General features: G+C 40.1%; 1 protein-coding gene across 1 annotated transcript in view; it reads left to right on the forward strand.

Moving 5' to 3' along the window:
* The first annotated feature begins 5,179 nt into the window (after positions 1–5,179).
* The window catches only part of LOC105734336 (calmodulin-regulated spectrin-associated protein 1-like), a 67,812-nt gene continuing 47,681 nt past the window's right edge, over positions 5,180–25,310 (forward strand). Inside the window, 3 exon segments of the mRNA XM_064363782.1 lie at positions 5,180–5,201; positions 5,837–6,798; positions 6,801–7,005. Of these exon segments, the coding sequence (XP_064219852.1) occupies positions 5,180–5,201; positions 5,837–6,798; positions 6,801–7,005 (1,189 nt within the window).

Consider the following 25,310-nt stretch of genomic DNA (forward strand, 5'->3'; position numbering starts at 1 on the left):
TCCCCTTTTTTTCCTTCACATCACGGAAACTCCCAACTAAAGGATGAAATAAGGAAAATCAACCTTAAACCTGAACCTATTGATTCTACCTTCCTTTCAATTCTCCCCTTAAAATGCTTCAGATGAATAATATTTCACTTCTCAGAAAAGAGAAAATTGATATCTTGGGCAAGCCATAATGCAAATGAGCATTAAAAGTAACAGAGAATCCACCTTCTTTAATGATTAGTTTTAGTCGGGGTGGGGATCTGCACTCAATAAAATATTGACACAGATAAAGTTTTACATTCTTGGCCACTTCCTACTCTCACGTCACCAGGAATGTTCTCAGCCACAGCCTTAGAAATCAAGAGACCCCCTTACGGCCTGCCCAGGCCCACAGCTGAACGCCCCCAGGAGACTCGGTGGGTGTCAGAGACCCATCTCTCCCCTCCTCACTACTAAAATGTTTGCGTGTCTTCAGTCCCCTAGGGCCAGCCCCTTCAATGATAAATTTATCCCATTAATGTATCTGTGATTTAATGTAAGAGATTAGCATTTTAACAGGGGCCTTCTGGACATGCCTTTATCCAAAAAAGAACTACAATGTGACAAGACGTCAAGCCATTGAGAAGACTCTGGGGCGGGGGACACGCTCTCCTGGTATGTCCTACAGATCACACCAGAAAGTCAGCTGCCTACTCATATCCCCACAGTGCTGGCCCTATTTGAAAGACTGAAAGTCTCTTTACACAGACTCTCTCAAAGGAAGTTATCACTTTGGGCTGCGCAAACCAAAACTCTTCCAAAATCAGGTGCTTGGGGAAAAAAAATTGAAGTACTTTTAATAATTTAAATGGCTCTTCTCTGCACATGCCCAGAACCCGAATCCCTTTTCTAACTGAAGTGCTTATATAAAAATTTGACAGCTCTTATAATTTTAAATTGCTCTACACTGAGTATGCCTAGAACCTTGATCACTTCCAAATTCAAGGGCTTATAAAAATTTGAAGCACTCCAATAATTTTAAATTGCAATGCACAGTGTAGAGTGATTTAAAATTATTGGACTGCTTCAATTTTTTTAAAAGGTCTTCAATTTGGAAGTGAGTCAAGCAGCATTCTAATACAGTAGTTTAAGACATAGTATGCTAATCTAAAACTTAACACCTAAAAATAATGAAAATTAAACCACATGAGCTCTCACTCGCTCTCTGGCTCGCTCTCTCTCTCTCCCCCTCTCTAATAGGGAAGGTGTGGGGCTCAGAACACACCTGAGAAGTTGTAACGTGCCTGGGAAAGAGTGTAAAAGCTTAAGCCACAAAGGAGGAAAAGTGGGAGGCAAAGTAAACACAGGAAGGCGTTGCAGAAATGACAGGCACATCTCAGAGACTTTGCCCAGGGCTGGGGGGTTCTAGGCAGGGAGCATGAAAAGTAACAGATAATGGGAAGAGCCAGAACTGAGCAAAGGAAAACTGGAATATGACTGGGTGCATGGAATTTGTAAACTTTTCAATATCTAGGGGTGCAATTTGGACAGTAATACTCTCTAAAAACCAAATTGCTCCTTTTGTTGTTGTTTGGTGTGTTGATGGAGCTTTCAAATAAAATTCACACCTGTGCTGCCTCTGGGTTTTTGTTCATGATCAGCCTTTCTGGGGGCTGCCTAATAACCAACCCAAACAGCCCCAGTCATAGCTACTTAGAGGCAAAGAGCATATTTTTGTGCATCTTGTCCAGGAAGATCTGTACCTCTTTTTAGCTCAAAATAACTACCTAGGTAGATTTTCTTTGTTTCCAAAATGTCAGTGTCCTTTTCTTCTAATTTTCCTTTCTTCTTGCTTACTTTCTAATTTTCTTTCTGTCTCTCCTTCCCCTACATCACTACCTCCCTTTTTAACTACTGAAACCTTCACAGATTTAAAGATCAGAATGATTTTCACTCAGTGGTCTTTCCCGTCTAACCCACAGTGGGATGCCCCAGGTCATGAAAGACAGTCACTACAAGGTAGAAGGCCTGGAGCAGAGTCCCCTTGATAAACAGCACCTGTCTCAAAGGCTCCCTCACTATTTGCCGCAAAGCAAACCTGTGCTTTTAAGCAGCATCTAAATGTGCTTTATTCCATTTACTTGTTGTGAGCTGTTTTGCTCTACTGGCTAAATAATGTGTGCTTTAAAATGTTGTGTAAATACATATTTAAATGATAGCTTGTAATACTTCCCAGGGACTCATTGTAATTAAGGCTCAAAGTGAGGAGAAGTTTACAGAAGCTGAATTTTGGCACATTTCCCACCAAAGGGGACTAAGTATGTTAGTTATGTTGTCTCCTCAATAAAAGAGAGAGAGAGAGTGCTTGCGAGAGCAAGGCAACATAGGTAAGAAAAGATGAGGGGAAAAAAAAAAACCATGAAAACAGAAATGTTACTCAATCAGGGAAGTGAGGTTCTAGCAAGAGGAGAAGAAAAAATGCAGACCGGGGCAAATTAAATGGTAGTAAATATCATAAAGAAATAAAATTTGGAAGAAAAACGTCCTGAAAGGAAGTAGGAACTTAGAGCGTGTCAAGATAGAAATAGCTCTGTACATTTTTCTTCTAAGTTAAGTGATGTTTCCCTGTGCCCTGATCAGAGGCTTCTCTCATTCATGAACCTGGCAGGACAGCTTAAAAACCTCTATACTGATTGGTTCTGCTGGCTCCATCACGCGTCTGCACAAGAATACTGTGTATAAACCTGGACCTCAAGGTCAAACTGTGATATCTTATAATTTCTAATTATTTTTCCAATTTGGATGATAATCTTTATTGTGATTCCTTGCAATAATGAATTAATTAATTTTTTAAAAAGCCATTGGCCACAAAGAATACTAAGCAATAAAATTTCAAAGAGCCAAGATAAAAAGTAACCGCTGAAGCTGTAGGTAGTCAGGACCCTCTAAAATAGCAGGTTGTATTGGGTAAGAGAAGGAAATAAATATATATGGGGCAATATGCTTCAAATCGCACTTTTAAAAATGGGTACATAAATATACTAAACAGCTTGAACCAGAATCTTATACCTAGTCTTGACAGGTCTTCTACCTAGATTATTTGGGGGAATGCAGGTTTTAGGTAAGCTGCTAAATGCAAGGTAGCCCTAATAAACGGAAGTGTCAAGTTCTTACAGACTAGGAGTTTGCCAATGGGATGCAGGAATAAATCTTGTCCCCTCATTGGGAAACATAGCAGGAGATGATTAAGAATACTTTGCAAAGGAGCAAACAGATTTTTAGGTCACGTGTCTGTAGAGATGTCACCATTTAATAAAATGACAAAATCTATCTATCACATAGGCATGAACACAGAACAATATAAAGAGGTTAACAGAAATTGATGGCATCCAAGGTTTAATTTTACACTGAATCGGAGTCTTTGGTGATTGAAATAGACAAAGATGTATAGGGTTATCTTGTTGAAGAGGCTGTGCTAATTACTGGCACTTGTCATTTCTCCACAGCTTTATCTAAGTCAAGAAGGCTAACTAGCTCCTTTTCCCCCAGTGTGCATTGTTTGTTCAGGAGCTTTTGCTGAGGAAGCCTTTTTTTCATAACTGCACCTCATTATTAACAGGTTCATAAATAAATGAGTCCTAATATTTTTCTCTGTTAGCATTTATGATAGGGACATTTGGTCTACAAAAGATTACACTTGTCTTTAATAAAAATAGGCACTTACACATGAAGCCTATTAGGCCCTTGTTACTCCGGAGGAGGAGGAAAGGGGAGGATCTGGAGTTATATAAAATAATAATAATAACCCGGTGTGCTGGCAGCTTTGTAAATAAAGAATATTTAATGGAGCTTCATGACTCTCCCCCAGCCACTAACTCTTCAGCTTTCTCTTCTAACCTCTAGCCCCTCCATGATGTGAAGACAAAGCCAAGAAGTATTAAGCACACATTTTCTACATGACTGGCACCTTGCTGAGTATTGCAAAAGATATAACATTGTGTGTATTGCAAAGCATAGTGACTTTCCTTGAGGAACTTCCAGTCTAGTGTGAGACCCAAAAAACTAATTCCAGGAACTGCGCGATTCATGTAGGGCTACTGGTGTAAAGCTTCCCCAATCTGTAGGATTTAGAATAAGCAATACTTGTATTGGGCTGTGGTAACTTTAAATAGTTGATTTAAAAATGCTAGAATTTGTGGGAGCCTTCACAGTTGTTTGAAGATTTAAATAAATAGGAGGCAGAAAACATTCCAGATTGGGAAATCCAAACAGAAAAAGGCACAGAGGTAGGTAAGGGAGGAGCATACAGGGGAATATGAACAGAAAAGTCTGCCTGGAGTGAAAAATTTGTCCTAAGAAGTTTCCATGATTACTGTGGGATATAATGTTGAATATTGTATTAGTCCATTCTCACGGTGCTATGAAGAATTACCCAAGACTGGGTAATTTATAAAGGAAAGAGGTTTAGTTGAAATAGTTGTGCATGGCTGGGGAAGCCTCAGGAAACTTATAATCATGGCAGAAGGGGATGCGAACATGTCTTTCTTCACATGGTGGCAGGAGAGAGAGAATGAGTGCTGAATAAAGGAGGAAAGGCCCCTTATAAAACCATCAGACCTCGTGAGAGCTCACTCACTATCACGAAAACAATATGGGGGTAACCACCCCATGATTCAAGTACCTCCCACCAGATGGGAATTATGAAAACTATAATTTGAGATGAGGTTTGGGTGGGGACACAGCCAATCCATATCAAATGACCCACTTTGAAAGTCATGATGGGAAGTTGGAATTTGATCTGTTAACATGGAATCATTCTAGCTCATAATTAGATGAATGTCGTGGTAAGCAGAGCATTTAATGAAACAGTAGCCAAGCAAGAGACATCTCAGACAGTAAATACCACCATTCAGACATAAGAGGACCAGACAGCTGTATCTGTAGTAAAGTAAAAGGCTTAGAACCCAAGAGACATTGCAAAAGATGTCTCAGCATGACCTGATGGACCTTGGGATGAGAGTTGAAGAGATAAGAAAAGCACTGATGGGGATGAAAAGACTAGAGAGAAGAAACTGGGATGGCAAGTCAAACCCTGGGAGGAGAAGACAGAAAATAAATCCAGATCTAGTTGTAGGCATGTTAAATTAGAGCTCATTAAAGCACAATGAAACTGTACAAACATAGTTTGGTGGTGTAGGCCAGACTACGGGCAATGTTAGAAGTCATAAGCGCACGTGAGTTCAGAAAGGGTGAGAATGTTCGGAGGAAAGAGTAGGGAGACGGGGACAAAGCCTTGGTTGAGACCCATAGTTTTGGGCAAACGAAATTCATGTATGAATCATTTCTTGGTCGTAGGTCAGTCCCTCCTAGAAGCAGATTCTAAGGAGCATCACAGGCATGCCAAAAGAAGGAGGTGTAGCTGCAATAGAACAGGAAAGCCAGTACACAGAGCCCAGAGGGGCTTCTCAGAAAATGATAAGGACTCGCAGAAGATGCTAAGGACTCAAATGTATGAAGCCAGGCCCAGAGCCAGGGACAATAGGCAGACACAGATGAGTGGCTTGCAAAGGAGGGCAGAGTCCTGGGCCATAGGCTTGGATACCTTAGGTGCTCCTGGCTTCCTTTCCTGAGCCCTGCTAAACAATATGAGATTTGAGTGAGCAGCCCTGAGGCTCAAAGGGCCAAGGGCAGAGAGAAGGGACAAAGAAACCAGAGAGTGAACTGGACATGTGGGACACCTCAAAGCTCTACAGCCATTCCCTGTGCAAGTGCCATCATCATTTTGTTCTGCACCATTCCAGTTAGTTACAAAAATCTATGGTGCCAAATGTTTCTGCGTGTATGTGTGCGTAACTTCAATACCAAATAGGACAATGCACCTCAAAACCAGCATATGACACTTCCTGTTCCGGAAGGCCGGCAGAGCTTAAGGTCCCGAAAGACAGGCCACAGGGCTCCTCCGGAAGTAAAACCCCGACGCCCAGTGTAGAGACGCTCCCGCACTTGAGACCCTTCCCTGCCAGCAGCCACCCTCGGACCCCCACAGATCCCAGCCTGGAAGGCGCCCCAGAGCCCAGCGGTGACCGTCAGAGGAAGTGTCTCTTTGACAGTTACAGGCTCCATAATGAAAACAACCAGCGGACACTTACTCTGTCTTCTTCCAAAGACGCCAACATTCTGTTGGAGCAGATGAGCCTCAAAGAAGTTCTGGATGCGAGTGTGAAGGAGGCAGGGCCTGGCTCCTCAGACATCTCGGGAAAAGAGAGCGTCCCCGTGGAGGAGCCCCTGAGGAGCAGGGCCAGCCTCACTGAAGTGGACCTCTCTGACCTGAAGGCCCCTGATGAGGACGGGGAGCTGGCAAGCCTCGATGGTTCGGCGGATCTCATCAGCGAAGGCGACCAGAAGCCGGGGGTCGGCTTCTTCTTCAAGGATGAACAGAAAGCAGAAGATGAGCTTGCCAAGAAGCGGGCGGCCTTCCTCCTGAAGCAGGAGCGCAAGGCCGAGGAGGCCCGCGTGCGCAAGCAGCAGCTAGAAGCTGAGGTGGAGCTCAAGCGCGATGAAGCCCGGCGCAAAGCTGAGGAAGACCGGGTCCGGAAGGAGGAAGAGAAGGCGTGGCTCGAGCTCATCAAGCAGGAGAACCTGCGGAGGAAGCAGCAGCAGATCTTAGAGGAGCAGGGGCTCGGCAAGCCCAAGAAGCCGCGGCCAAAGTCGGTGCACCGGGAAGAGTCCTGCAGCGACTCGGGCACCAAGTGCTTCTCCACCCCTGATAACTTGAGCTGGATTCAGTCAGGCTCCAGCCTGTCATTGGCCTCGGCGGCGACGACGGAACCCAAGAGAGCGTTCATTCCGGGGGCACGCCCTCTCAGCGAGTGGAATCCATGGAAGCCTTCCCCATACTGAGCCGGAACCTGAGCCGGAGCACAGACCGAGACTGGGAGACCGCGTCGGCAGCGTCTTCCGTGGCCTCAGTGGCCTTGTACACAGGCCCCAAGCTCTTCAAGGAACCCCGCAGCAAATCAAACAAGCCAAACACTCTAAGTATCCGGGCGCGGTGGCTCAAGCCTGTAATCCCAGCACTTTGGGAGGCCGAGGCGGGTGGATCACGAGGTCAAGAGATCGAGACCATCCTGGTCAACATGGTGAAACCCCGTCTCTACTAAAAAATACAAAAAAATTAGCTGGGCATGGTGGCGCATGCCTGTAATCCCAGCTACTCAGGAAGCTGAGGCAGGAGAATTGCCTGAACCCAGGAGGCGGAGGTTGCGGTGAGCCGAGGTCGCGCCATTGCACTCCAGCCTGGGTAACAAGAGCGAAACTCTGTCTCAAAAAAAAAAAAAAAAGAATCCACAAAGTCCTTATATTTCCTTAGAGCTAAAGTATTAACATTTATTAGTTGACTCCATGACACTTTAGGTAAGTCCTTTGTTATAGGGGAAAATACTTGGGATGTCTCTTTGCCTATTTGAGAAAAAGGTAGCCCATCTTCAAAAAGTAACTAATGAAATGTGTTGTATCAGGACTTTACCTGAATGGGGGAGAGAGGTGAGGAGTGGGAAGGGAAATATATCCATCTACCTAACTATTTTCCTGGTGCTCCTCAAATTTCTAGAAGGTTTTTGAAAAGATATATGTTTTTAAAGGCACCCTTCCTGCTTGAGAACATCCATTTTGTACTTGCATCCCCCACATTTGCACATGAAAAAATTCATCACTGTGTATACAAATGCCAAATTGCAACGCAAATAGGCATTTGTGTGCCCAATTACCCATTTTGTGTGTTTGCAAAACGGATGTGCCGGGCAAATTCTGCAGGTGTGAGTTGGTAGCCTGCTGAAAATTTGGCTCCCACTGAGTCAACACTCAATAAGGTGATGTCTCCTGACAGCGTGGCTGAAGGGAGAAAGTCCATTTCAGGAACAGCCCTTCAACGTGGTAACAGGTGTAGACAGCAAATAGACCATCCTTGCAGAGAAGAAGGTAAAAATAAATGAATCTAAGATGTAAAAGAACTTCAGAGCTACAATTGATGATGATCAGTGTGTCCTAGAAGCACTAAGGGTTTTCCCATGTGTGACTCTAAAGCCCTTAGTGCCCAGCTTTTAACTGGGAACCTCGATTCTTTTTAAAAAGTTAAGTTGTCATAAGAACACAACATGAGATCTACCCCTTTAACAAATTTTTAATTGTGCAATACTATATTGTTAACTATAGGTACAATGTTATACAGTGGATCTCTAGAACTTATTATCGCACTTAAATTGAAATTTAGGCCCCTTGATTAACAAGGCCCCATTTTCCTCTCCCTTGAGCCCCTGGAAACCATCATTTCACTCTTTGATCCTATGAATTTGACTATGTTAGATTTCTCATATTCCTCGGTATTTGTCCTTCTGTCATTGGCTTATTTCACTTAGCATAATGTTCTCAAGATCCACCCATGTTGTTGCATATTGCAGAATGTCTTTTTAAAGCCTGAATAATATTCCATTGTATGTATATGCCACAGTTTCTTTATCCAGTCATCTGTTCATGGACATTTAGGTTGTTCCTACATCCTGGCTATTGTGAATAGTGCTACAGTGAACATGGGAGTGCAGAGATCCTGATTTCAGCTCTTTTGAATAAATACCCAAAAGTAGAATTGCTAGACCATGTGGCAGCTCTATTTTTAATGTTTTGAGGAACCACCATACTGTTTTTCATAGTGGCTGTACCATTTTGCATTCCCACCAACAGTGAACTTGGAAACCCTATTCTTGAAAGCATATTTTGTATCTTTTTAAAGCATGACTCTAACTATATGACAGACATCCTAACAAGCACTCAGAATATCCTGGTAAATCCCAAACCTTAGTCTAGTTGATGTGCAAGTCTGTTGCCACTTATGTGCCCCTCACCACACCTTTCTCTATCAGAATTCTCAGGCAGTTGAGAAGGACTAAGAACACTCTCTCGACCTACTTGACTCTCCCGCAGCCAGATGCCACCTGGGTGAGTCATTGCCATTCCTTCCCAACATCCATGATGATCTCAACAAAATTTCTGCCTGAAACAATAATAAGAAACTTTAAAAGGAGGTCATACACAGCAAAGATAAATGGTCCTTCATTTGCTTGTATGTTTGTTTTTAGCTTTTGAGATAAGTCAAGCTCAAAAATGATACATCAATGTTTTTGGCAAATTTATTTTCTAGTCCACAAATTCTTAACTTCACTTGATTTTTTAATAAGGTAATTTGTCAAAAAAAAATAGATAAAGTTCTACTTTCATTGGGTGCCTGACTGTACCAAAGTCATTAAAATGCCGTTGTTGTCATCATATACATTTCACTTTTAATCTTCAGTATCCAACAGAACTTTAGTTTAAAAAAAAAAAGAGCAAAATATAGGCAACCTGCTTAATCATAAAAGTACAACTTTTTTTAGATGTCAGTAATTCTCAAAATTGCCTTAGATATTTGCTAGATATCAGAAATGGGTAATGTAGTATTTTAAGTGGCAGAAATGCATTAGTACTGTGTAAGTACATGATCCTTAATGTACTAATCTTGGCAATATGTGTAATGAGGACTTTCAGTAACACTTATTTTAAGTGTCCTCTGAGAAATGCTAATTTACAATGAAACACCTATGGAAGTACGTGTGACATCTACATGAATATCAAATGAATTCATTTTGATCAATGCTATTACAATGAATATAAAATGAATTCACAATGATAGGACATTTAAAGTATTACCAAATTTTCTGTTAATATTACATGTGCTATGGAGATTAGCATATGTTAAGATTTAGAGACAATATATATACATATATATACACATGTAAATATATTCATATTTATACACACACACATATACCAAAAATATATGTTCATAGTAATTACCTCATTAGGAAGCACCCTTTAAAAAAGTATTCTGTTATTGTGCATGCACACACACACACAAATCTTTTATATACAAAATGCTTATGTTACATTTATAAAATTGCATACTGGATATTAACAAACATAAGATTTGCATTATAAAAGAAAGTCTCAAACAAGTAGACTTTGTAGATTTTATATTTGACAAAAGAGAAGGCATGCTTGGTAAATTGATTTGGATCTGTTAAAACTGTCTGGTGGCTCTTGTGGCTAGCCAGAGATAATCAATGGTGGATGGACAGATGTATGGATGAGTAGATGAAGGGTTGAATAATTGTGATTAGTATGATATTTAAATATGACCTCTGAGAGATTGAAGTTTTTATTTAGAGTTTCTAAGAAGCTAGAATTTGTAGAAAATGTGTGACACATTCATTTTTGATGATCAGGCTATTCCTTTTTGATGACAAACTAAGGTCCACAAATGGTGTGTGCTCCTTAACCTTAACTTAGGCTGACCCACTGTAGGTGATGCAACCACATATTAATCAACAAGGCTTGACCCTGAAGGGAGTCTCTTGTCCATTTAGAGTCTCAAGGAGCTAATATGAGTGAGACAACATTGGTCTCCCAGATGAAACCAACAAGAGTTCATGCTGTGGTCTACATCCCACCTCAAATCACAGGAGTTCTCAGATGCACGCATCAAATTTCTGTCAATGTTGTGCAGGATCTGCACACCTAAACTCAAATAATAATCAGCTCCTATCAATTGTATCAGTTCCTAACTTCTCAGCATCACTCACATGACTTTTCTTCTTTTCCTCTTTACTACCACAACCCTATGTCAGAACCTCATCCTCTCTTGCCTGAGTATTTGCAATAGGCTCATAACTGATCTATCTCTCTTCTTCCCTGCCTCCACTTAGTCCTGCACACTGCCAGCCAGATTATCTTTCTAACAAGCATATAGGGCCAGGTGACTCATCCGCTCCAAATTTCTTAATGGCTCCCCTCATCTACAAGATTCAAACCAAATGTTTTATGGGATATATAAGGCTCAGGCCACCTATTCAGCTGCATCTTGTCTCCACTATCTCCTACATGTACTGAATTAACTATAGTCTTCCATGCCTTGGTGTCTTTTTGCATTGTTCTTTCTGCCTGGCATGTCCTCCCCTTGCCTGTCTACCTGAAAAACACCTGCTCATTCTTTGAATTTCAGCTCAGTAGTTTCTTCTTCCATGAGGCCTTCCTTGTCCCCTTGCTGCCATCTGAATCCTATAGACTCCACTATAGTACTTTCACACAGAATTTGTCTTCTGGTAACATCTTCATAGAGGAACTAGACTATAAAATTTTGAGCCAAGAATAGTATTTTATTTATCTTTGTTTCCCAAGCCATTGCCCAGTATCTAATACATTGATGCTTATTCAATGGATGTTGAGTAAATAGACGACTTGTCTTCTGAAGATTCCATTATCCTTTCTGTTATCCATTCTTCAGGCAGACATTCAGAAATTTGCACTCACAAATTGCTTAGTTAGAGCCATTCTAACTTTAATTGATTCAGTGAGCACATTCTAAATATGTGTGGGCAAAAGTATGAGCTTTATAGTCCAAGTCATTCTCTACCATACCCAACACCTCCTGGAAAATCAGGTGACTATAATATTAACCTAAAAATAAAAATAGCTACTTTATTAATCACCTGCTTTGTGCCAGGCATGGTACTGTTTTATTTGTATTACGTCATGGCAATCTCACAATTGCCACATGATATCAGTATTACTATCCTCATTTAGCAGATGAATACCTCAGGGTCAGGAGAAGTTAGATGACTTAAGGCCATGGAAATGGCAACTGGGGAATTCAAACACAGGCTCGGCTTACTCAAATCCTGGCTTGTTACTTGACACCATCACTTCCTAGGTGTGTCAAAGCATCTACAGTGTCTTCTTAAAGAACCTAACAACTCCAGGGAGGAGATTCCAGAGTTGATACACAAATTTAAAAGTCAAAATGAGTCCCTCACTCAGCCATCATTCACTTCACATTCCATAAAGAGAACTTTCTTTTGCCATAGAATTTTGGATTAAACTCTTCTCACGTAAGAATTGACATGTTAATAATTGGGAGATTAAGTCTGGTGGTTTGACTTATTCTGGTGGATTTTACTATTTTTTGGGCAAAGTCTTGCTGCCCAGATTTTTTTCAAAGTGATTTTCAAATGATTTGCATATTCTTCTGTTTTCCTTTTTGTAGAGCGCAAACTGGTACCAGTTTCACTTTCTGCTTTGAGGGAAAGAGCTCATGAATCTGACATGGTGGCTTCTGGTCTTTACTTGATTTTCCTAATTGGGTTTTTGTTTTGGCTTGGTCTGGAAAGCATCCCAGGTTTCAAAAACCAGGCTCTTGAAGTGAACTGCTGACTTTGAGCTTGAACAATATTTTACGAGAGAGAAAAGAAACCATAATGCTTGCTAGTTTTGAATGAACTTAGCTTCCAGTCAAGTTCAGATAGAGGTGGGGGCTCAAAACCAGAACTGCAGGGACACCTCTCTTGAAGCACACATGCTTCAAATGCTAACGTCACTGCAGTAGAAGACTCAGAAATAACTGTGGTACTGGCCAGGAAAAATAAAATGTATACCTCCAAAAAAGGAATTGTAACTTTCGATTTGGTATTTTGTCTAGGCTGAAAGAAGATATTTGTGCTATAAGATTCAAGTCCTGATTCTTTTTCTCCACTTCCAAACTGCCAGGAAACTCTCAGCTCAAACATTACCTTCACTGAGATGGTGTCCTCTAATTCCACATCCTAAATACATAATAATATTTGTTGCCTGGTTCCCACAGTACTTCATTCAGATGACCATCATCTTACCCTTCACAGCATGGTATAATTAGATACTCATATAAAACTCTGAAGCCACTGAGGACAGTGACTGTGTCTTATTCACTGTGTCCCTAGTACCTGGCACATAGAATAGGAGTCAGCAAGCATGCTTCTATAAAGGGCCAGCTAGTACACCTTTCAGGCTTTGTGGATACTATGGTCTTGTTGTAACTACTCAGCGTCTGTTGTAGTACAAAAGCACCTATAGACAATATGAAAATGAATGGGCCTGGTTGCAATCCAAAACTTTACTTACAAAACCAGGTAGTAGGCCAGATTTGACCTTGGGCTATAGTTTGCCAACTTCTGACATACATCATCCAATAAAAAACAAAAAAAGAAGGGAGAGAAGGAAAGAGGAAAAGAAGCAGGAAACAGGGGAAGAAGGAAGGGAAGGAGAGATTGAGGAAAAGGTGGAGAACGAGAATAAACCCAGAAATAACGTAAGAATGAGACAAAATGCGATATGCTTCCCAGATGGTAAAGAGCTATTCCTAGTGAGTTTCTCTTCAGCAAAGCATTTAGTCTATGAGAAACAATTCTAATTAGAATCCTCCCATTATATTTCACATTGTATTCTCTACATGTAAATCTTCCAGTTTCTCTCTTTTGGCAAATCATTATTTCACATTTATTAAGACAAAGTATGGTTGAAGGGCTCTGTTGCTGGCTTACTACAGCCCATCCACAGGTGTTATATTTTATGCACTGAAAAGAGAGAGTATTGTTCTGCCACTCTCTATGCAGGAACTATGAATGCCTGGAAACAAATGACTTTTGACTGCTGATCAGTACCACACTTTAATCAGTTACTGGTCTATGATCAATAATTAATCATGCTATTCTGTCTAAGTAATAAATAATGGGGAAAATAGCAATGAATATATAGTTGGCCAGATTCTCCCTGGGGCAAAACAGGAAAGGACCAGCATGAAAGTCTGCCTGGATAACCCTGTAGATTCTCAGTGTGCAGCTTTAGTTAAAATTCCAGGAGGGTTAGAGGGCTGTTAGTAGGGAAAGGGGAATTGTCATCATCCACACCTCCCCATAGGCACATTAGGGCTAATAATTCCTACTTGGATCAAATCTCTCTGTGCTAAGACAACTGAAAAGGGGGCCAGGAACAGCAGGGATGCTATGGGGTAGACACAATACAGTTCCACCTTCGAAGGTCTTCCTTGGAGGTAGAGGCAATCAAGTGGCAACAGGAGTACTCACTCAGTTGAGCATGACACCCCGATGCTGTCATGCTTATAGGCCAGAAATTGTGTGTAAGCTGCAACTTTATGCTGATACATTGACTCCTACAAGAGTGCCCAGGGACTTTTCCATTTAAAAGTTTTATGATGGAATATTTTATAAAGAGTATAGTTGCCTTAGTTTTTTGTTGCTATCTAACAAATTACCACAAATTTGGTGCCTTAAAATAGTCTACATTAATTATTTCACAGTTTCTGCAGGTCAGGGGCGTGAGCACATTAGTTCAGTTCTCTACTTAGGGTTTCATGGGGCTGCAGCCACAGGGTCAGTCAGAGATGTGAGATTGGGGTCCTCTTTTAGAGTTCACCTGGTCACTGGCTGAATTCAGTTCTTTGTGGTTGTATGGCTGAGAGTCCTGGCTTCTTACTGGTTGTTACCACATGCCCTTACCTTTTTAGCCAACTTTTAAGTAGCAGCATAGGGGTGGAGAAAAGATGCATGGAAGGGAATTGCTACCACAGCTTATGTAGATAGTATTCCTCAGTGCTATTAGAGATTATTAAAGACCATTAAAAAAAATAGCTTGAGAGTTCTCCCTGAGCAAAAAGTCTAGGTGATAGTTTACATTGTGGGATGCCACCCTATCATCATGCTAGATTTATAGGTTCAAGGCCTTTCTCATGCTTTTATCAAAGTATGCTAATGTAGATGGGATAATCCTGCATTTAGATTGCAGCAATATTTTTGATATAAAAGTTATGGTGCTTTTAATGAGACACTCTAAGTTGTCTTTTATTCTATCTAGGTTAGCATAAGAAAAGCATCATTGTACTGTGATATTAGCAAATTGCCTGCAAATTTAAATAACCTGCTTTGAGTCAGGTGTTTTCTTTTTATTGACTTGTTTCTCCCCAAGGCTTTAGCCTACCTACATTCTGAGAACATGTAGCCAACCACATAATCAGCCTTCCTAATAAAGCACGACAACTGCCAGTGCCTGGGTCTGCCTCTGTTGGTCTAACAGGAGACTCACCAGAATAGCCCATACTGGCCTCACAGGTACAGCCAGGCCTGCAAATCACCAGTGATACCACCACTCTGAAGGACAGAAAGGGGCCTCAGACTCTAAAGGACAGAACGGAACCTCAGACTCCTAGAGCAAATGTGATGGAAAAAATCCTTTAAGACTATCTAAATAATTCGCTAGCTATACCAGAAGCAAGCCCATAAAGGAAAACCACTTCTTATGCACCTAATAATCATCTATCTGCCTATCTACTCATCCATCAGTATGCTTCTCATCTTCTTTGTTATAAATCTAAAGGACTAATTCCCAGGTTTTGCAAATAGACATCTGAACCCTCTTTAAAACTGCCACTTTGCATCCCAGTTACCTTCAAACTGCACCTTTCACAAACATGGCTTTTATCAATTGTTCCCTTTCAATGTGATCATTGAATTAAGGTAAGGTGATCTAAGGGGAGGTTTCCCCAAACCTTGAGAGAAGTGTCTCATGATGGGACTACCCTATTCTTTCATATTAGACATACAGTCTTTCAAAAGCCAAGGAAGCTGAAAGAGATCTTAGAGCAGACCTCTGAACTCTGTGAGAGCAGCTGAGTAAATGCAACTGCTAAAATGCTCAGCACCTCACCCTCCCCTGTGGACAAGGAAGCTTCTGAATGGCTGGGATGCTGCTCCAAAACCTCTGAAAAACAAAGGCATTATTTACCTCTTGTGAAAGGATAATGACCCTAGATAGGTCAGTATCAAATCACTTTTACCTCTAAGAAAGGTGAAAAGTTAACAAGAAGCTCTGTTTCACCCCAAACTTTAAATGAGTAAGTGGCTACCAGGCACCACCTTCAGCTGATGGGGAATTAGATGGAAGAAGGCAGGCACACACACGTGTGCATGTGTGCTCCACACTGCACAGAAGCACCACCATGAGAGAAAGCAACTTGGCTTAGTGGCCACCCTGACTGGCTGCCTTCGCTGAATTGGAGAGGACTTGCAGCCACTTCAGAGGAGGGTACACAGCCAACGCAAACCAAACACAATCTGCTTCTTTGTGAATTGCAAGCAATTCCCAACTGCCTGAGCTAATGGTACAGAGCAGTAGAGCAGATAACCCAATACGGTGGATAATCTCAAAATCATTTTCCATTTGGCTTGTGGAATGAATTAAATGATTTGTTTCAGCTTCAGCAGATTTACCTTCCTAATTATGTTTTTTGTTAGGCTAGAAACATTCAACATTGCAAGACGTTGCCAGGGGTTTTTAAAAGTACAGCAGATAATGGCCATGTGAGGGATCAGCACAGGGGTCACAGGGGGTCACTGACATCTACTGAGTGCCAAGTATGGTGTGAGTCACCAAAGAGGGCAGCAAGGATGAAAGACATGTCTCTACTATTAGGGCTGTAATGTAGTAAACACCACCAGATCTAGAGTTATAAAAATATATCTCAAAAATATTTGGTTATGGCCAGGCACAGTGGCTCACACCTGTAATCCCAGTACTTCGGCAGGCCAACACGGGCAGATCACCTGAGGTCAGGAGTTCGAGAGCAGCCTGGCCAACATGATGAAACTCAGTCTCTACTAAAAATACAAAAATTAGCCAGGTGCAGTGGAATATGCCTGTAGTCCCAGCTACTCTAAAGGCTGAGGCAGGAGAATTACTTAACCTGGGAGGCACACGTTGCAGTGAGCCAAGATCATGCCACTGCACTCCAGCCTAGGCAACAGAATGAGGCTCTGTCTCAAAACAAACAAACAAACAAACAATGGTTATATAAATGGCATGTAGAACACCTAAGTTTTCTTTACTTGAGATTTCGCTAGATGTTCTATCAATGTTTGTTGAATAAATGAATGGATGAATAAACAAGGCACATTTGGAAAGAAGTCAGATAAATAGTTCTGACAGTGAGCATTCCTGGAACGTGAAGGAAAGGCAACTTGCTATTCACAAGAGTGGTCAGGAAAGGTGTCCCCTAAACCAGAAGCTCCTAGAAAGCAGGTTGCATGCTCCTCAGGGTGCTGCATAGGTGGAGAATCTGTTAGATTCTCTCCCCACCCTGCCCCATCCTCTTCCCTTGGGTTAGTCCTCATTACTTTTAGGTCTCAACTCAATACTCCTCCTGAAGGAAATCTTTCCAACCCCAGACCATAGCAGTCCCTGGGAATATGCTTTCCTCATACCCTGTATTTCACTTTCTAAGCACTTCCCCCAACATGAAGTAAAAACTTACCTTAGCATATTTGTGGAAAGTTTACTTCCTCTGATACAATGTAAGCTACATGGTGGCAGGGACTAGAGTCTCACCTTTTATTAATATCACTGTACTTCCAGCATTTAAAACAGCACTGGCATACAGGGGGATAAATAAATACTTGTTATGGAACAATGTATGTCACTGAAGTACTAAAGTCAGGAAAGAAGTATTTAACTGAGCTTGAAGAAATGGGTAGAAAATACTTAATTGGAGGAAAAAAAGTAGGAACTCTAGGAAAGGGAGAATGCCTTTACAGCCATGTAGAGATAAAAATAAATAGGAGGATCTAGTGAGATATTAGTAAGCTGCTTCTTTAAGTTCTAATAAGGGTTAAAAATTATTTTATAAAACAACAAAAATATTAGCTACCATTCATTGTTTCCTATAAGCTATTTTAATGGATTAGCTCACCTACTGTCATTGCAAACCTGCAAAATGGCTGTTACCCTTATTTTATAAGGAGTCCACTGAGGCTTACAGAATTTAAGGTCACTTGGTAACTACATGGTGGAGCCACTATTTGAATCCAAGCATATTTATTGATATGACTCCAAGGCCCATGATTTTAGCCACTCTGCAAACAAGGTAATGTATTTTAAAACTTTTTTTAAAATAAAATATAAAGCACTTGGCAGCTATAATGTGTGTGTACACAGGCACATATAGTCACACACTCAAAATGACAGACTAACTAGCTAGGTAACTAACTAAGGAATCCAATTTTTCTTAATAACTAAATACATCTCCATTTTATTTGGTTATGTAAACCTTGTACTGCATGAATGGAGAAAACCCAAAGTATTTCATTATCTAAAAGACAAAAAATCTGGGTATCTTTGGGCCAAAATAAATGCCCAAATAAATAACTGACAGTGGAAACAGCCATGCATTTCACCTCCAACTAACTGGTTTAATGTGGCTTTTTTTTATTTTTTATTTTTCATTTTCTGCCAAGGCTTAAAGCTACACAACAAATATTAAGATCAGTTTGGCCTTGAACTCAGTAAGTTCAAGGCTGATTGGTCCAACAAAAAGCGACTATTAGAATAATATTGATGCAAATGTGAAAACCCCAGTACAGCAAGAAGTGTCAGGGTTTTGCCGTTTTTGTTTTTGTTGCTTTGGTGTGATGAAATACCCACCTCTAGACTGTAAGCTGTGAGGACAGAGGGTCCAGGTCTGCTTTTTCACCTTTCTCTCCCTGGTGCCATCACAATACAAAGTGCACAACCAGCTCACAATTACGGAATGAAAAAGTGAAAGTTTAAGATTCAGTTAATTGTGATTGCAGAAGGTTAAAGGGTCATTGAAAGTCCTGGGACTCCATATTTATAGTCCTTGTAATTGCCTGTTGTAGGACTAAGAAATACAGGACACTTTAGAAGGCAGTGTCAAATAGGTTTAGCTAAATTTGGATTATTAAAAAAAAAAAATTTAGTCACTGAGAAAGCATTTATCCCACACTGCAATGACAAATAAATATAACAGAAAGTGAACTAAATAAATTTTTTTCCTTCATAGTCATCTATCTTAGCATCCCACTAACATATCCCAAATGGCAACTCCTAGACCATCGCTGACTCTCAACTAACATTTCCTATTATTGTTATTAATAGAAATCCGTACGTTTAAATTTTCTCTCTGGGGACCTCAGTGGACTTTCATTTTACAATAATGAGGATTTGAAAAATGGTTTATTTTAATATATCTCAAAAATGCGCTGTTGAAAATAATAAAACTTCTATTTGATCTAATGATAGCCATTACCTCTCACACAGGCATGCCAGGGCAGAACCTTTTTTTGTGTGTGTTCAGCAGATCCTGGAGGTTTTCTAGGAGCCGAGGGCAAACCAAAGAAAAACAAATAAGAAACCATCTCAGGAAGCATTCCTCAGATATTCTGGTTTTTGAGACAAGTGGAATTATTCCCCACTAATTTATACACCAATGAAACTGGCCGGTTGGCAAGCCCACAATTAATGTGAATGCCAAGTGGGAAGGCAGCTTTGTTTCATCTCAGAAAACACTTCGTTGAACAGCAGCCTCCCCAGATGAAAATCATGCAATGTCTCTCTTTAAACTTGCAGCAGACGCTGGCATTTCTTCATCTCTATTCACTCTATCATTATGATGCATTATACAATGTAATGATGTAATACATTGGAAAGCTGAAATGTGCGTGCCTTGCCAAAAATAATAATAAGAAAAGTATACAATTATTTTCTGCTATGAAAGCCACTATCACTATCATTTCATCCTTCCTCGGCCAAAATGAAAGCTTCCCTAATGGCTCAGAGTCTCTTTATGTTTGTGAATTGAACATGAATGAGAAAAGTAGGAAGTCACCTCATCTATATCAAGTCATAACTTTTAAGAGACGTAAACACATTTGTCATTGAGCAGGGCGGGCTGGCTATAGGATCTGCTCCAGCCATATTTCCGATGGTGTGATTCTGGTGTGATTCTAAATGTTACCAAGTCTTTATTTGTTAATAACAAATTTCCTAAAAAGGGCCTGCCTTTTCATGTTTCATTAACATTAATCTACAATCACAAGCCACTGTTCTGGGCAGGAAGCACATTTCAGGGAAAAGTCACCGTCTGCTGGTAGTTGTATTTGTGGCTGATTAAATAAAAAAATCAAAGTAATAAAACCTCAGAAATAAAGCCAACTAATTGCTACGTTTCCCCTCCCCCTTACTGAATGCTATTTTGAGTTACAGGAGCAGAAAATTGTTTTAAGAATAAGATGTTTTTAATGCATCATAAGAAAATATTCCCAAAAGATTGCACTATTGAGCAGACTTTTTTTTTTCATCCAAATCCTCCTGGTTTTGCCCCTCCTTTCTTCCCCTCCCCAAGCCCCCTTTTTGCTCCCATGGATTTTCTATAGCATATGGATTTCTATAGCATATCTAATGCTTTTCTTCATTATTACCAGGGATCAACCCCTTAAAAAGATGACCAAACCAAAGGAAGGAAGCTGCTCCTTGACTGTCCAGCTTGCTGCCAGGCGCTCTGTCAATTTGGATTGCAGCAACATTTCACAATGATATTTTAGGCACTGTTATTGTAATCGTAATTGGGAAGTGGTTGATTAGATGGAGGCCAGAGACAAATTTTAAGGGAACACAAGGAACTGAACAGGGGCAGACTGCCGTCCACTGCATTCCGTCTCCAGTTCTGAGAAAACCGCCTTGACAGAGCTCACTCACAAAACCCAGCCACAGATCATAAAGCTCCTAAGTAGGCTGGCCACCCACTTTATGCTGAAAATTTGTGGGATGCCATTTTTTTTTGCCTGGCAAAATTAGTAGGAATGCTTAACATAATTAATTTTTATACTAAACACGTGTTGTTGTTTTTTTTAATGTACAATTACCAAACCATCGCAACCACAGCAGAGCACAATCAGATGTGCCTGAAAACACATAATTGACATAAAGGACGTTCAGGAAAATAACGTGAAAACATAAAATAAATGGTTATTGCTATTTAGAATCTGCATTTAAAGAGTGGAATTATTCATAATTATGCATTATTAGCTAATAATTAGGTGGAAGCATACAGGGCATATCTTGTTTATTGTTGCTGTTGCTGCTATTGTTACTGTTATTATTATTTTCTGTGGAAAATTTTACCAACCTGAGATCATTTTGAAGAATTCCCAGTGATTACTCAGTGCATACAGCCTGTAGACTGTTTTGCATTATTCACTCACCACCAAAACACAGTCACCTCTGGGGAAGGCCCTAGAAAATCCCAAATATCTCATAAAAACATACCAGCAGGTGTAAGGCATGTTTCTTCATCCAAAAAGAAAGCCAAAGAGGGAAGGAAAGTAAAGACGTGAAGATGCTTCATGCAGGGTTAGGAAAAAAAAAAAAGCCTGGAGCAAAAAGCCGAAGTGTACTCAGTTACACTGATGCAAGCATTATTCAGCATATCATTTCTTCCTTCATTCTCCCCCTTCTTCTCTCCCTGCCAGAAACAAAAGATGGATGAGATACACATGGTGACTAGGCTTTTAGTGCCTATTGATGGTCAGTAGCTATGTCTAATATAAATTGTGTTTGTGTCACAGAGGGGCAACAGATGGCAAACTTTGGCGAATTCAGCGCTTGCAGGCTTCAGGCCTCAACGCTCCAGTATGGCAGCCTGATGCTGCCCACCTAAGTTCTTTTACTCTGGGGAATGTGTCAAGTGTTCTGTGATCAAATTCTCAGGCTAGAAATCCATGAAGGCTAAATGACAGTGCATAGAACAGAAGTGATGTCCTCAGAGAGCTGGAACAACCAGTTGGAAGGTGAAAATTTTTCTGATACCACCAGCTTCTTGGTCTACGTGAGGTAGAATAACTTAAATGATACATTTTTCGTGTCTTGCCCCACATTTTGGTGTCACACAGATTATTAAAGGAGCAACACATGGAAAAGAAAATGACCAAAAAGGTTAAGACAAGAAGAGAGAGAGAACACAAAAGAATAATTTTGGCTAATTACTCATATCTAAGTTTATGTTATATACTAAGAAAAACAGCTTGATAAATTAAATCCGTGTATTCCATTTTTATTAAATAAAATTATTAAATAATAAAATTAAATTTTATTAAATTAATATTTTTATTAAATAAATATTAAATAAATATAATTTTTTAAAAATATATATTTAAAAATAAATATATATTTTATTAAATAATATTTTTATTTTATTTTTGATATATTTGATTTTGATTGCCTACTATATATCCTATGCTATTCTAGGCCCTGGAGGCTCAGTGACTAAAACAGACAAAACCTCTTGCCTTCATAAAGTTGACATCATATGTGTGGTGGGCAGTTGGGGGTTGGAGGGAAAGGCAACAAGCAAATGATTAAGATCTATAGTAGACCAAATGGGGCTGTACTCTGAAGACAAATGAAGCTCAGAAAAGAAGACAGAAAGTATGTGCAGGGTGGAGGGTTATGCAACTTAAGTAAGGTCTGTGAAGACAACTCCGAGGGGGCAATATCTGAGTAAAGACCTATTTTGATTAAAACTCAGTCATTTGAATGAGCTTTTCTTTTCTTCTGTTTGAACAGAGATGATCAAACTGATCTAACAATCTCTTGAAAACATAACCTTGGTAAATCACTTCAAGAATTACAAGAAAGATTTGCATGGAGTGGAACTCCTATATAATAATACACATTCAAGTTGACAGGTTTCCTCTGTATAGAGGAAATACATATATTTTTGCTCAGAATAATTCTAACTGTATTTCTCTCTTTGTTTTAAACACAAATAAGTTGGTCTGCACTCAGCAAAGTAAAACAACATAAAGCAAATGGAAAGAAATGAGGAAAGCTGTGAGGAGGGACCTGGTCTTTCCAGGGAGATGAATAACCAGTTTGGCCAGATTTATCTTTATACGTTATTTGGTTTCTGGCATTTAGACTCAAGAAAGAAGAACAATAAGCACATCTGTAGTGACCATATTTTCAGAGTCACAATTTAGAACTCATGACCTAATAAAGAATTATTTTTCTAATTTGTGAATTCACTTATATAAAACGACTTTCAAATATAAAATGCAAAATCTTTTTAGTTCTTGTTATTTTTAAAAATGCCTTTCTTGAAAAGATTATAGTTATATAATTAAAAATATATACTTCATTAATACACATACATATCTGTATCAGTAAATATAATACATGAAACTCTAAAGTTGTAATAGACTCCAGAAACCCACAATCTACGGCCCTTGCACTATACATACCAATGCATATAATATACATTGGTCAAAATCTACATAATCTATACTACCCTAGTAGAAAATGTACTTCTTTTCCAAGGTACACGCAGTTCCTAGACTCTTCATATTGTATTTATTTCCTTAAATAAGGACTCTTAGTAGTAAGTAATAAGATAAGCTCCAGGCTTATCCCTCCTGCCCCCCATCACAAATATACAAAACCCAGGCATCCAGCCTGAGCAGGAAGTAGGTGAGATCACTTCCTCACAGAGGCTCTACCCCAACCTAGTGTGGGAGGGATAAAGCCAGTGCTAATGATAAATTAGAAGAAAGCAAATCCACTTAAGGTATATGGGAGAGGAGCCAGTAGGAATGCAGGAGGAACCTGGGACTCTAATCCTAGGTACTGTTGCTCCCCACATCCCATATAACTAGGGCATTTCCTCCCTGAGTACCCAGGCCAAAGAAGGGACTGAAGCCAAATGCCCTTCCTCAGTGACAGTGTATACAGGATGAGCGAGGTATCCTCCATTACCACCTCTATTTTTGTTGTTGATGATGTTTATCGAGACTTTCTCACAACCAGACCCTGACTTAGATCAGAATTGTCATGTTTAGGAAGAGAATTACATATCACACCTAGATTCCCCTACCGGTCTCCCCGCTACTCCCTGTTACTGTCCTAATTGTACATCTGGGGCTCCTGCTCTCTGCCACCTTTGTTTATCTCTTTCATCAAGGCTTTGCTATCAACTGCTTATGCCTTAGTGTGAATAGAAATTAACCAGCAACTTCCAGGGAAATTTGCAACTAAAGTCTTTTTTTTCTATCACTGAGAGAAAGAAAAGCACTATCCCCCATGGCAGGAGTTCCAGGATTCTCTATGGATGTTGTCAACTATTCCACTTGGGCACTCACCTCCAGGTGAACTTGAGTTCTGTTTAGCCTTTGCAACTGGGTGGATGTTTTTTCAAGATATCCAAAAGACAAAGATAGAAATGATTTATGCGAATCCACCTGTCCTTTAATCAGAAACATCATCCTCTTTCAGTAGTTTTAAAGACAAGTAAAACTAATTTGACTATGCACAGAAAGGATACGTTTTCAGTAGACTGAGAAACATGAAGTTACTCATTCTTCTCAGACATGGGGTAGCTTTCTATCTCTGTATCTTCCCCCACACCCTTTGCTCATGATGAGCTTAGATCCATGAAACTGAATGCAATTGATAGATGGCTGAGGATTTTCTCACCCAAACTTTCATTGCTGGTTAGCACAGGGCAGGGGTGGGTGGCTGGGGAGGAGCATAGAGCCATTCTGAGTACTCCCCTTCCCTCGGGAATCTATTCACTGCTGATTTGGAAATGTGGCTTTATTCACTCAAGCACCTCATGGCTTTGAAGCTTGATTGGATCAAAAATGTTAATTATGCTTCTCTTTAACATGATTTATAGGACATTAGTGACAGCGGGGGAGTGTTTACTCTGTGCAGGTAAGATACTGCGGTCTAGCGGCTGCCTCTGATTTCCATGTAATTAGGAAAATTTGGCCCACACAGGGGCCTAATAAGATTGCCGCTCTCTTTCCCTCCCAAAAATGCAGAACAAGTCACTATCTTGCACTAACTCATATGTTGCCTCTCCAGTTTCAAATAATTTTTTAACTATAAAATTAAAGAAAATCAAAGAAAAATTGCATTCATATGGCCGTGTCATCTGTGAGTAGCTCTGCACAGGCAAATGGGGTTAGTGGCTAGCAACTACAGGTCTCCTCTAAACAAAAATCAGGTTAATATTTTCTTTCTGTTTGGGCATGAGGTATAGGTATGTTTTCCTATATACACAAAGCCTTATTTTGTGTATGAGGGTATATTTGTGTGACTGTGTATGTACATTTGTGTATACTTTATAAATATAGTTGAGGAGGAAGAGCATTGCTTTAATGCCTGTGAAACCAGTCTGTGGAAGCCTCTTCCATTGCTGAAATGATTAAAAATCTAAAATGAAAAGACCTAAGGGCCTAAAGATGGATAATGAACATAGAAATAGTAAAGGTTTATACCTTTTTGTGCCTCCTCTGTAACAATCACAGGTGCAGTCATGAAATGGTTACACACTTCTCCTCCCTCTCATACATAAGCTCATAGGTAACCACATTTAGATACATCTCTTCCTCCATCTGTGCAAACCTCTTTCAGAAACACAGCCCCTCAATTAAGAGCTTCCGCCAACCTATACTTTTTGTGCCTGTAACATATGCCTTGATGTGGCTTCTAGGAAACTTATAACATGCGTTTTTGTGCTGTTACAGCATCAAGCATCTACACAGTATAAACAAGGGTATAACAAGTCTGCAGAAAAATTC

The sequence above is a fragment of the Aotus nancymaae genome, unplaced genomic scaffold, assembly GCF_030222135.1.
Source record: "Aotus nancymaae isolate 86718 unplaced genomic scaffold, 86718_ANA_hifiasm-v0.15.2.pri h1tg000057l, whole genome shotgun sequence".
NCBI classification, from domain to species: domain Eukaryota; kingdom Metazoa; phylum Chordata; class Mammalia; order Primates; family Aotidae; genus Aotus; species Aotus nancymaae.